Source organism: Calidris pugnax, unplaced genomic scaffold, assembly GCF_001431845.1.
Source record: "Calidris pugnax isolate Ruff unplaced genomic scaffold, ASM143184v1 scaffold273, whole genome shotgun sequence".
Lineage (NCBI taxonomy): Eukaryota > Metazoa > Chordata > Aves > Charadriiformes > Scolopacidae > Calidris > Calidris pugnax.
In genome coordinates, this window is record NW_015094508.1 from 5,683,524 (window position 1) to 5,696,005 (window position 12,482).

General features: G+C 49.4%; 3 protein-coding genes across 6 annotated transcripts in view; all 3 read right to left on the reverse strand.

The window, feature by feature from the left end:
• Nucleotides 1-2,251, reverse strand: part of CENPH (centromere protein H) — a 9,822-nt gene extending 7,571 nt beyond the window's left edge. The window contains exons 1-2 of the mRNA XM_014964879.1: nucleotides 2,097-2,251; nucleotides 1,932-1,987 (exon numbers count right to left, since the gene is read on the reverse strand). Coding sequence (XP_014820365.1) covers nucleotides 1,932-1,987; nucleotides 2,097-2,215 — 175 coding nt within the window. The 5' untranslated portion in view covers nucleotides 2,216-2,251. The remainder of the gene's footprint in view (nucleotides 1-1,931; nucleotides 1,988-2,096) is intronic.
• Nucleotides 2,252-2,960: 709 nt separating this feature from the next.
• CCNB1 (cyclin B1) lies at nucleotides 2,961-6,771 on the reverse strand. The gene is made up of 8 exons (XM_014964873.1): nucleotides 6,655-6,771; nucleotides 5,897-6,217; nucleotides 5,522-5,704; nucleotides 5,008-5,166; nucleotides 4,398-4,634; nucleotides 3,833-3,973; nucleotides 3,443-3,553; nucleotides 2,961-3,168 (listed from the first exon to the last, which is right to left on the reverse strand). Exons 1-8 carry the CDS (start codon nucleotides 6,673-6,675, stop codon nucleotides 3,058-3,060), a joined length of 1,284 nt encoding a protein of 427 aa, XP_014820359.1. The 5' UTR covers nucleotides 6,676-6,771; the 3' UTR covers nucleotides 2,961-3,057.
• Nucleotides 6,772-9,433: 2,662 nt separating this feature from the next.
• Nucleotides 9,434-12,482, reverse strand: part of SLC30A5 (solute carrier family 30 (zinc transporter), member 5) — a 28,891-nt gene continuing 25,842 nt past the window's right edge. For all 4 annotated transcript variants that reach the window (XM_014964963.1, XM_014964962.1, XM_014964961.1 and 1 more), the window contains 2 exons: nucleotides 10,497-10,625; nucleotides 9,434-9,887 (listed from right to left, as the gene is read on the reverse strand). In XM_014964963.1, coding sequence (XP_014820449.1) covers nucleotides 9,717-9,887; nucleotides 10,497-10,625 — 300 coding nt within the window. In that variant the 3' untranslated portion in view covers nucleotides 9,434-9,716. The remainder of the gene's footprint in view (nucleotides 9,888-10,496; nucleotides 10,626-12,482) is intronic.

Genomic DNA, 12,482 nt, shown 5'->3' on the forward strand with positions numbered 1-12,482 from the left:
GCCATCTAGTCCAACCCCCCCGCAGTCAGCAGGGACACCCCCAACTAGACCAGGTTGCCCAGGACCTCATCGAGCCTCACCTTGAATATCTCCAGGGAAGGGGCCTCAACTACCTCCCTGGGCAACCTGTTCCAGTGCTCCACCACCCTCACAGTAAAGAACTTTCTCCTAATATCCAATCTAAATCTGCTCCCCTCCACCTTAAAGCCATTTCCCCTCGTCCTGTCACTACAGGCCTTTGTAAACAGAATCTCCCCATCTCTCCTGTAGCCCCACCTCAGGTACTGGAAGGCTGCTATTAGGTCTCCCCGGAGCCTCCTCTTCTCCAGGCTGAACAACCCCAGCTCCCTCAGCCTGTCCTTGTAGCAGAGGTGCTCCAACCCCCTGGTCATTTTAGTGGCCCTCCTCTGGACCTGCTCCATCAGGTCCATGTCTTTCCTATATTGAGGGCTCCAGACCTGCACACAATACTCCAGGTGAGGTCTCACCAGAGCAGAGTAAAGTGGAAGAATCACCTCTCTGGACCTGCTGGTAGCACTTCTTTTGATGCAGCCCAGGATGTGATTGGCCTTCTGGGCTGCAAGTGCACACTGCCTGCTCATGTCCAGCTTCTCATCCACCAGCACCCCCAAGTCCCTTTCCTCAGGGATGCTTTCTAATACCTCACCCCCTAGTCTGTCCTGATGGCGAGGATTGTTTCGGCCCAGGTGCAGAACCTTGCATTTGCTCTTGTTGAACCTCATGAGGTTCACCTGGGCCCAGCTCTCCAGCCTGTCCAGGTCCCTCTGGATGACATCCCATCCCTCAGGTGTATCGACAACACCACACAGCTTGGTGTCGTCTGCAAACTTGCTGATGGTGCCTTTAATCCCTCTGTCTATATCATCGATAAAAATGTTAAACAGTATCAGTCACAGCACAGACCCTTGAGGGACACCACTTGTCACTGCTCTCCATCTGGACTTCGAGCCGTTGAGTATCACCCTCTGGATGTGACCATCCAGCCAGTTCCTTATCCACTGAACAGTCCACCCATCAAATCCGTACTTCTCCGGTTTGGCAAGCAGGATGTTGTGGGGGACCGTGTCAAAGGCCTTACAGAAATCCAGATAGATCACATCCATAGATCGCCCTTTATCTACTGAGCTGGTCACTTTATTATAGAAGGCCACTAGGTTAGTCAGGCAGGATCTGCCCCTAGTAAAGCCATGCTGGCTGTCCTGAATCACCTTCCTGTCCTTCATGTGCCCAAGCATGGGGTCTAGGAGGATCCGTTCCATGATCTTCCCAGGCACAGAGGTGAGGCTGGATAAACAGCTCAATGCCTATACTAACAAGGTATTTCTTATTCCTACCTCTATGCCTCATCATCTCTTCCACTGTTAGCGAGACCACACTATCAATCAGCTCTATCAGAGAAATAATTAGGCTTTAAAATCTTTTCATTTGGCACTTTTTTAGACATGCCAGAGCCTGATCACAGCATTGCTCTATTACGGTTTGGTGGAAGAGGACATAGGCAACGGGGAATGCAATGGGAACACGAACACCTTAAGCCAGAGCTGCTGACAAATGCTTTAGCAGGCTTTTGGTAAGGCTCCAGCACCAGCGATCAGGTTCCTGAGAAACCGCCATGGCTTGTCAGAGGGTGCGAGGAGCCTGAAGGGAAAAGCCCCGGGGAGGAAGGGGGGTGGTGGGACACGGCCACATGGCAGCTGTCAGCGCCCAAACCTGTCCCCAGGGGCTGTCTGCGAAACGCGGCGAGATGCTCAGTCAAGAAAAAACATCTCACGATGCTAACGAGCGCTTTTGATAAGTAATTTTAAATATATATATAGCCGTTAGCCACGTCATGTTCTAATTACTGTAACGTCCCGCCAAGAGGAAGCGCTGGGGGTTGTTGGAGGGAGCTAGGGTCGGGATAAGCTTACCGGTGTGAACGGCGCTGCCGTAATCCATGAGCTGCTGTTTCATCTGGTCCCTCAGGCTGCAGCAGGAGCGAAGGGACAACGGTCAGTCACATCCGCCGCTGAGGGGGGGGTCCCGCCGCACCCACCCCCCGCCACAGCGGCTCCCCGGCGACCGCCAGCACTGACCGGAGCATAGTGACGACGTCCAGCTTCGCCTCCGGCTGCACTGCCGGCCAGACTTTCCTCTCAGCCTTGCCGTTGACCTCACCGGCCGCCGTGCCCGCCTCCCGCTGCAGCAGCTCCATGGCGGCGCTTTCAAACCTCCCGCGCGCGGCCCTCGGCAGCCCGGCCGGCGATTGCTTCTGCCTGGTTGGGGCGGGGCTCCCTTGGCGTTCCAGGCGCATCCGTCCAATCCCGGGCTTCTCCTCCACGCCTATCGGCGTTTCGGCGCTCGGCCGCCAGGTGGGCGGTGCTGAGGGGAGGTGGCGGTTCCGTGGTAGCCAGGGCGGCGGGAGGCGGCCCCGGGCTGGAACCGGGGAGTCGCAGCTGAGGGAGGCGCGTTGCCGTCGTCAAAAGCACATGTGCTCGCTGCCGGGCTTATTCGTCACCCTCCGGTAAATAAACCTTCGCCTGCGGGGGGGGCAGGAAAGGGGAACGAGGCAGCCCCTTCACCCGGCTGTCTCAGTTAAAGAAAAAAAAAGAAAACTCACAAAAAACCAGAAGGGAAGCAGGAGTACAGTTAATTATTTTTCTAAAGAAAGAGAAGAACTACCATCACTTCTAAGCGAAGGCAGACAGAGCTCTCTGAGCAGCATTCTCCTAGAGGTAAAGCCGGTAGCTTGTTTATTTAGTGTAACGTGTTTTTATTAGAGCTGCACTCTAGTCTGACTGATGTGGCAGAGGGTTTCTCTGCCGCTGCATTAGCAGACTGCCCAGAGGGGCAGCAGCCCCAGCAGGGTGGGCCTGCCCCAGGGCACCTCTCAGGGCTGTTCACAGCCCCCAGGGGGAGGCCTCAGCTGTAGGAGGAAGTCACAGAGTATCACAGAGAACAAAAGTTAAAAGTATTTTATTTGAAGGCCCGAACATAAAAATAAGATACATTATATACACAGCCCCAGCCATCTGCTTGAGTTGGAGTGAGTGGGAGTTACGACTTTTTAACCAGAGGTTGTGCTAGATTCCATACGATGGAAGACTTGAGCTGTTGAATGACACTTATCTTGCAGTTTTTGCTGCTGGCATATTTGTTCTTGATTGCCTGCAGAGAGATACAATTGATTAAGTTTACCCTGTTCATACATTCACGCTATTCCAGCTCATCTGAGGCTTGGTCGTCAGGCCAAGCCCATCCTAGCACACAAGACTAGTTCACAGCTGGCTCATGCCACCTTGGCAAGATGAGAGATCTTCAGAGCTCCCCACTTGGGAGGGCAGGTCTGATGCGAGTTTGCCAGCAGTGGCTCAGCTAAGCCAGCTTCAGTACCCCAGCTATTGACACCCATACTCTCCACCCACACTGTTGAGGTTCTTACCATTTGCTTGGTACTGCCCTCGTTCACAAGAATTATGTTCTTTGCTAAGTGCTGCATAACTGGTAGAAGGTCATGCTCGGTGTAAGATGTGTAGTGCTGCAGAGTTGGTGTCTGAGAGAAAAGGAAGTCATTAGACAAGCCTACTGGAACAGTCTGAGTACCCTGGGTTCTTTGTCTTCTGTTGGGCTTGGGCAATTGTAGTCTCCTGTCTGACAGGGGAGGAGGGTTAACAGTCACTGCCCTACTTCTGTCCCCTTGTAATGGACCAAGAGAGACAAGAACATGATGAGATACCCCAAAGGAAGCAGCAGGCCCAGAGTAGCCTTCTGAAGTCGTGCACAGGCACATGGGAACCCTGAACTAGGAGGTGTTCTGACAGAAAGGACTTACCCACTCGCATCCATTAAGGAGTTTCAGAGCCAAACAGGAAGCAGCCGCTGCAGTCTTGGATGGAGGGAAGTGAACCATATCATAGTCCACAATGGACAACTCCATCAGGTACTTGGCCAGAGTGTGCTGTTCCAAGTCCACCTGCAGTAAGTCAGAGCCAAGTATTGGCTATCTCCAACGTAAGAGCACCCTGTCAAGCCTTTGTTTAGTCAAGCAGGAAGAAATACTTCCTTAGCACACATTTTCAGAGCTATAGACTTGAAATTCAGGTGGTCTAATTACAGAGCAGTTCTGAGCTGTATTAGGCTGCTCATAGTCTTTCAATGGCAGTCTAGCAGTCACCTGCAGTAGCAGGTAGGCATTTTAATTCTGATTTTGGGTGGGTTAGGCTCATGGGACTGAAACCAAACAAGACCTGTTTCTACATGGGAGACAGGCCTCAACCAGGCTCAGTTGCTAAACTGATGGCAGCACTCAAATGTTTGGAGCCATTTTAACAAGCTGCTACAGTCAAGTACCGCATTTTACAGATACTGCTTACAGTAACACGTGTTCTCAGCATTACCTCTGCAATCTTTGAAGCCCTCCTTAGGAAATGCGGAGGGACAGGGCGACTTAGAGAAAAGTCCAAGGCTCGCAGGATCTTCACCTCCATCTGGCAGATTTGGAATGTAGTGTAAGTGTGATCAGTTACATAGGCAAAGTCTCCGATATGTGGGGGAAACACCTCTTCATATTTGCTGGCAATGAACATAGCTGTGATACCGACCAGCTGCAGCGTCTTCTTGGAAACAGTGTTGTTCTGTAGTTAGAAGCAGTAGAGATTTATCTGAATAACTTAGCTCAGAAGACAGCTTAACAAGATAGCCAATGTAAGGTTTATTTTATTACTTGATGTTCATACTGGCATCATCTGTTACCCCTGCAGATGCCAGCAGAGGTAACAGAAGGCTTTGAGATCAATTGAGGGAGAGGAGCAAGCAGTTTTGATCTATCAAGTCACTATTCATAGCTGAGAAGGTTATGTGGCGCATACAATTCAACATCACATGTCCTCTGTTGGTCTAATTCATTAAGGGTAACATGTCTAACTATGTGTGGTGTTACTGATCAGTGCTTATTGTGCTTCAGGATAGGAGAAAAGCATTGCTCAGCACCAAGCGAGAGACACTCACCTGCAGGAAGCAATCGATGATACCAACTGTCATATACAACGTCTCTTGATGGAGTCTGAATTTTATCTGTACTTGCACAAGCCAGTCTATTAGTATGGCACGCATGTTCCCATTGATTTCCTGGCCAGCCAGGTATTTGGGTCTCACTGGTTTTTTTTCCTGTGTGGAAGGAATAGGGTTAATAGACCTTAGCTGGAGCATTTGCAATGCCTAGCCTCTGTTGCATCCTAAGGCATATCAAGGAGTTCAGTACAGGCATAGCCCTGAGGTGTAGGCCACAAGGTCTCTTCACTAGAGATGGGCTATAAAGAGCATGGTACTACTAGTCAGTTGTTCTAACAACCAGCATCTGTTATCAGCTCAGTTTAATCTTGCATTTTGAGTGGAGGGATGACTTACTAGTCCCTCAGGAAAATCCATAGGTGAAAATGAAGCTCCAAACCACACCTACAATGACAGGTTCACTCTAAGTGTGAGCAGATGCCCCTTGTAGTTCTGACCTGCTCCTACCAACCTCAAGTTCTCTCAGGTACTTGTAGATGTCCTTCACGTAGTTGCTGCAGAGGCCTGGGTTATCACCATCATCTGCATCTACATCTTCCACATCAAGCAGGACATCAGAAAAAGCCTGACACAGCACATCCTCTGACTCGGCACATCCAGATGTCTCCATGGGGGTCGGAGACTGAGGCTCTGGCTACAAGGAGATTTGGGATCAGGGCAGGCAGCACCCCCCTTCGCAGCCCAGTGTGGGCTCCCATGGGGCGAGCTTCACCCAAGCTGTGCGGAGGCTCAGGACCCCCATATTTCAGGGCACCGGTGAGGCCATGCCCCCCTCCTCAGCCCAGCCCGGCGCTGGGGAGGAGGCACACGGCCCCAAGAGCGGTACCTGGCAAGGCTCTGGCTGGGGATCCGGGACCGGCAACGGCGGCTCCTCCTCCTTGACCACCTCCTTCAGCGTCTTCCTGGCAGCCACGTTCTCCCGGGAGGTGGCGACCACAGGCCGGGTACCTGGCGGCCTTCTGCAGACCACCTCCCCCGCCGGCTTCTTAGCCACCGACCGCGTCTTGGTCTCGACAACGCGGTTGCCGATGTCTCCCAGAGCGGTGCGTGGTCGCAGCCCCATCCTGGAGGCGGCCACCCCCTCCCCGCGCTTGGCAGCAGGTAGCAAGCTACTCTTGGCTGCGGCGTCCGTCGTCACCCGAGCATTCTGCGGGGAGAGGGGAGGCGGGTCAGCGGCACCGCCGCCGGGGGCGAACGGGCCTGCACCGCTGCGCCCCCGGAACCAGAGGGTCACGGACACAGACCTGGCGGGGGGGTTGCATGGCTGCGCGCCGCCCCCCGCCCCAAACCCGAGGGTCGAAGGGAACCGAGGAGATGCCCTGGAAGAAGGAGACGCGCAGAGACGCCCCACGGGGGTGGGTGGAAGAACTCGGGAGGGCCGCCCTACCGCATCCCCCCGCGCCCCCGGGGGAGGCTGGAGGGTGTCTGGGCAGAGGGGAAGGGAAGGAGGGAGCAGGAGGGCCGCCCACCCTCCGCGCTTCCCCGGGTGAGGGCCGGCGGCGAGCCCCCTACCCGCGGCGGGACACCCCGCTCGGCTGGGGTGGGCTCCCCCGCAGGTAGTGGCCGGCCCCGTCCCGCACCTACCCTAGTAGCCCTGAGCGCCATGGCGGAGAAGCGGCGGCAGGAGTCCCGGCCGGAGTACGGGGCCCGGCCCAACCGCCGCGAGTTTAAACCTCTCAGCCGCCGCGGCTGATTGGCCGCCCGCTGACTCCCTATTGGCTGCCGGCGGGCCCGCCCCAATGCGTTACCGTGGCGACGGACCGGGGAAGTTCGAAAAGGGGGCGGGGCCTAGCCCGACCGTGCGCGCCCCCGGGGGGGGGTGATCTCCGTGCTCCGCCGAGCGGGCCCGCGCACCGGGGCGGCTGGAGGCTGCCGGGCAGGGGGGGTGAGTGGCCGGGGAAGGGGGTTTCGGGGGGTGTTCTGCAGCTGCCGGCCTCAGATGGAACCAGAGCGCCCTGGTCACACGGGCTGCTTCTCGATTTACCTCCCCGTTCACATCCCCGCTCATTTTTTAGCCAGAAAAGTCAAAGTGCGCTAGGTCAGCCGTTACCCAAAAACGCGGTTTTTTTCCCCGTTGTGCACACTCCATGCATTGCTCCCCGCCGGACGTACAACACGTGGCTGCCATGTGTTTTAAACCTTGGCTGCATCTTTGACGGCGCTCTGCTGTGACCACCCGTGTACGCGGCACCGAGAGAACCGGGACGACCCCGCCGTAGCACCTCCCAAAACACATCTCAGTCGGCCTTTACCGACCGTGGTGTGAACACCTGCCCTTACACCACAGAGTCCTCAGAGACCGTGTGGGGGCCGGGGGGGAAGCCCGAAAACTTCCTCGGAGGATTCACTGCCAGACACGGGCTCTCGTTAAACCAGCGGGGGACAGACGGCACTCACTGCCCATGTCTCCACCGTGGGCAGGTTCGCTCTTGCCCGTGGAGTATCCAAGCACGAGCTGATCTTCATGGCCACGGTCATCTCACGTGGGCCCAGCCACCTCCGGTTGTTCCAGGTCCTGCTGCTGGGCAGCTGAAGTACGAGATGAGTGTTGGCTCAGAGAAAGCTGTGTTGAGCCTGAAAGCTCTTCAATGACGTTAAGCTAACTTGATTTGAAGAGAGAAGAATCACACCCCCACTCCGCACCTACCTACCCCTACCCCAACTGGGCTAGCACTTGGTTTGTCGGAATGCCGTCAGCTCCTGTACGCTCACCTCAAACATGAGTGGCACATACTGATATTAAGGGGAGCTTTTTGCTTGAAAATGTTTTTCAGAACCAAAATGTCACCTGGCTTATAGGCTGAGTGTAATTGTAGCACTCACTGACCCGAGCCTTCTGGAAGAGGCAAGGGGAGAAAACAACTACCAGAGGCACAGAAGAAACCAGGATCACGCTTTTGTTCTGCAGCGCTGGCCTGAGAAGTGAGGGACTGTGATTTGTGCAGTCAGTCCTCATCCCTCCATGTAAAAGCAATGCAGGTTTTAGAGGCTTTGAGACCACAGTTTTTCAAGGCAGCCCGGTACTGCAGAAAGTGGTGTAACACAGCACCGGAGGAAAAGAATGGAATGCAAACTTGTTTAACAGTGGCAAAAGAAACTCTGCAGTTTGTATAAACAGGCTGATCTGGAGAGGAGCAGAATTGCTCAAGGACATTTCAAACAGCACAGCTGGTGAATCTGATCTGACCGTGTAACTGCTACATCACTCTAACCTCAAATTCCAGCCCGGTCTGCCATCATCATATTCAGGTACTGATCCCAAATAACACAACAAGAGAACAGAACGACAAAGTAAAGCTGCTATTGTAGGTGGATGTAGATGAAAGATGTACTCATCTTCATTGTTCTTATGATAAAATATGTACTCGTCTTCATCATGCTTGCTAACCACTGAACTGATCTGCTGAATTCCAAGGAAAATACTTAAGGGCTTCAGACAAGAAGACAAGGGGGCACAGGAAGACTGTAAACAGATGTCAGGGTAACTACCTTTGAAGGCATATGTTATTAACCCACTGACAGGTTTTCAGTAGACAGAGATTTGTCTTCTTCATAGTATTAAGACCCCCAAGACGTGTGATTATTTCTTAAACACACTCTTTCCAGTCAAGAAGTCTCAAATTACAGTTTGTTTCAGCAGCTTGCCAAATCCCAGATTACCGTCACAGTTTAGCGTTCTAAATCTGGACTGCTTCCTTGGGTAACACACAAAGGTACACCTGGCTACAGTACACCCACAGCTGTGTTATGGTATGTGTTTCATATACTATGAAAAAAATGAAGTAAATGACAGAACAACGTTATCTTGAAGAGTTGAAGTTTAGTGGAGTGGTAGGACACTCATTGATGAATTACTTTGAGCTTCAAACTATTGCATTTGCAGTTATTCATACAAAAAGTACAAAAAATTTAGCTTACAGAATGTTTCTTTGATTCCTAGTCTTCCCAAAAAACAGAAGTGTCTGCAGTTTTTTTCCCCTCCCAATTTCTCACTCTTAACATATGGATTTCTCTTCTTAAAAAATAATTTGATATAAGTTTAAATGGTAGCATTTATTTACTCTGATGCACTAAAATTAAGTTTAGAAATCAGATTTGTATGCTGAGACATAATATAAAAACTGCATATTTCTATTATCTAGGAAAATGTGCAAAACCCATTACTTCTTGTTGTTTTTCACTCCCCATAACAATCGCGTAACTTTTTTTTTCATTCAAACAGTCTTCAAGCTATGTTTGAAGGAAAGAAAAATATTTTTCAGTTGATTGTGTTTGCATTCCAATAGAAACTATTTCCACTTCCCACTGCTAACATGAAATCATAGTCATGATGCCCCATACTTAACAGAAAGTACGGAATATATCTGTGCTCATCCACAAGTTGCAAGACTTCTGTTTAATAAACAGCAAGTACAGTATTTACGATTTCCATTATTTTCACATATACATCAAATATTCAAGTCCATCTTATTTCCTTTATAAAAGCATCTTGATCCAATTTTAACAAAGATAGTATGTTTAAAAAAATTAAAATATATAGTACATTTGTTCCTGTACATGTATGTTTAAGATCCCCTGGCAAAAAGTAATACGAATATGGAATCCTACAGCTTTAGCCTTTATACCTCCTTTGGTGAACACATGTATCACATGATGTAAGTACCATCTTTGTAGTATTTCATGGATTCCAGTTGCTGAGTCATTGCAAGGACATCCTGAAATCCTGTACTAAGTCCAGACATGTGTTGAAAATAAGCTTCCTTCTCCACTTGGACAGTTAGGTTGTTTACACCAGCATCTTTCAGAATAGCCGTAACCTGAATAGAACAGTATGGTAAACATTAGTATTACGCTACATATGCATCTCACAGTAACCTGCAATATTCTGGCTCTGAAACACTGAAGTTAAAAAAAAATTATCACAAGCAATTCAATTTTCTGGGAAGTGAAGACTGGCTTCAGAGGGTATGGCGTTGCAACACCTCCATAATAGGTGATTCCTCAGTCTTGCATAAGGAAGTAAGCATCTTTTTAAGGGAAAGAAAAATCTAAGGCAGACAAATATTAGTAAGCCAGTTACAAAACCACGATTAGCATCCAGATATCCCTACTGTTTACTGCCTGTTTTGCAGCATGAGATCCACCTCCTCCTCCTTTTCTCAGAGCAGATGTAGTGCCGCTTTCAATAATGAGAAAATCCCTCCCAGACTTTTTTGTTTTGGCAGGTGTTCGAGCAAACAACTCTTGATGCAACTAATTCCAAGCTAGCAGGCAAAGGGAAGGACAGCACTAGAGACCAGCTCTGAGACATTAACTAATAGCTACAAAAATAATCATGAACAGCAGCTTCAAACTTCAGTCTGCTGCTGAAAAAGGGCTACCCAGTAAGAAATTAAATATTAGGGTCTAAAAACCTCGCACATTACCTGCTGAACAATTCTCTGTTCCATCACATCTGATACCACTTGCACATGTATTGTACCTGCCACAACACTTGCAGAATGACACCAGAAATGAGGATCTCTGTAGGATATGACTCCCTCTATTTTTTGAATCTGTAAAGAAATTACGTTAGCACCAATTAATTTAAGTGCGCATTTGCAACTTGTGTGTGTACATGGATACTAGTGGCAAATACTTCACAAGGTAACAAAGCTGTATAGCAAAGCAGCTTTCCATCTAAGCTGTATACAGAAATATGCGGTATTGAAAGGTCACCCTGCTACTACTGTCAAAGACTAGAAGCTAGAATTCAAGCTAAATGAAAAACCCAGCAGACCACAATGCTAAATAGGATGAGAAAAAATGATTTAGTGTAGATATCAAAATCACATCAATGGACCAACCAGAAAGCTGGATGGTTATCTAACCATTTCTAGGGCACCTGTTACCTCACTATCCAGGATAAGCACCTATTTAGTTACCAGCTGAACTTAATTCAGAGATATAGTCTCTTGCCATAACTTAGCATTTTTTGAAATTGATCTTTGTACTGGGTCTGGTTGGAATGGATTGCTTTTTTCACAGCAGCCAGTACTGTGCCGTGTTTTGGATTTGTGGCTAAAACGGTGTTCCTAACACACCAATGTTTCTGGCTGTTGCTGAACAGTGTTTGGGCACCATCAATGGCCTTCTCTTTTTCCCACTCTGCCCTCAGCCCAGCCAGTGGGCTGGGGGTGGGCAAGAAGCTGGGAGGGGACACAGCTGGGACAGCTGGATAGAAGGATATTGCCAGACAGAAGGATACAAGCTGGCCAGAAGGATATTACGTGCTGTTTAACAACATGCTCAGTGAAAACTGGGGTAAAAGAAGAAAGGTGGTTTTTTTGGTTGCAAGGTGGCTGTTGCTTGGGGACTGGCTGGGCATCAATCTGCTTGTGGAAGGTGGTGAATGATTTCTATTGCATCGCTTGTTTGTTTGAGTTTTTCCCCCTCTTTCCTTCACCTGTTAAATTGGCTTTATATTGCTCCCAGGGTTTTCTTGCTTTTGCTGCTCTTGTGTTCTCCCCTGTCCTGCTGAAGAGGGGTGGGATGGGATGAGAACAGAGTGAGTGGAAGGCTGTGTGGGTGTTTCACCGCTGGCCAGATGCCAACCCACAACACACTGTTGCTGTGCTAAGCTGTATCACTTCCATGACTTCTGGAGTTATTTGAAACATTGGCAAGATTTTTTAAATTACTCACTTGGCAATTATGCAGTTAAGACAGAACTGCTGTTCCTGCAGCAAAGCTAAAAATTATCAAGAGGCAGAGGTTTTTTTAAACTCTGCAGCTTAAATATGATAATATTCAAATGGTGTGTTTCACTATGATTTTAACATACAATGACATATGTGATTTCCTGGTTTTTTTTAACCTTTTTTCTCACAGTGTGGACTTGTGATAGAATCAAAAGCCTACATTTCAGAATACTGTTATTGCACACCTGCCAGGAGGTTCATTACATGTCTGTTTTTATTAACACTGACAAGATTCATTCTTTGTTTTCTGTGCTGGCAGGATCTTAAACCAAATAATTTGTTACTAGATGAAAATGGAGTTTTAAAATTGGCCGACTTTGGCTTGGCAAAATCTTTTGGAAGTCCAAATAGAGTTTATACACACCAAGTAGTAACAAGGTAAGACATTCTGTTTTGTTTCTTACGTAGTGATTGTGTAGCTGTTTTGCAGTGTCTCTTGAAATATGTCAAATCAATGTATTCAAAGTTTGGCATCTGGCTTTAATGGCAGGAGCCTCATAAAGAAAACACAAGAAGGCATTGTTTAGCAAAGTCTCTGTCTAACACACCAATGTTTCTGGCTGTTGCTGAACAGTGTTTGGGCACCATCAATGGCCTTCTCTTTTTCCCACTCTGCCCTCAGCCCAGCCAGTGGGCTGGGGGTGGGCAAGAAGCTGGGAGGGGACACAGCTG

What these genes read in the sequence shown, in the direction of transcription:
- CCNB1 (XM_014964873.1), bottom strand. Translation starts at nt 6,675, where the DNA reads ATGGCGCTCAGGGCTACTAGG. An exon ending in AGTACCTGAGAGAACTTGAG is followed by an intron (nt 5,167 to 5,521) that starts GTTGGTAGGAGC and finishes CCTTCCACACAG; the next exon opens with GAAAAAAAACCAGTGAGACC. An exon ending in AGGGCAGTACCAAGCAAATG is followed by an intron (nt 3,169 to 3,442) that starts GTAAGAACCTCA and finishes ATCTCTCTGCAG; the next exon opens with GCAATCAAGAACAAATATGC.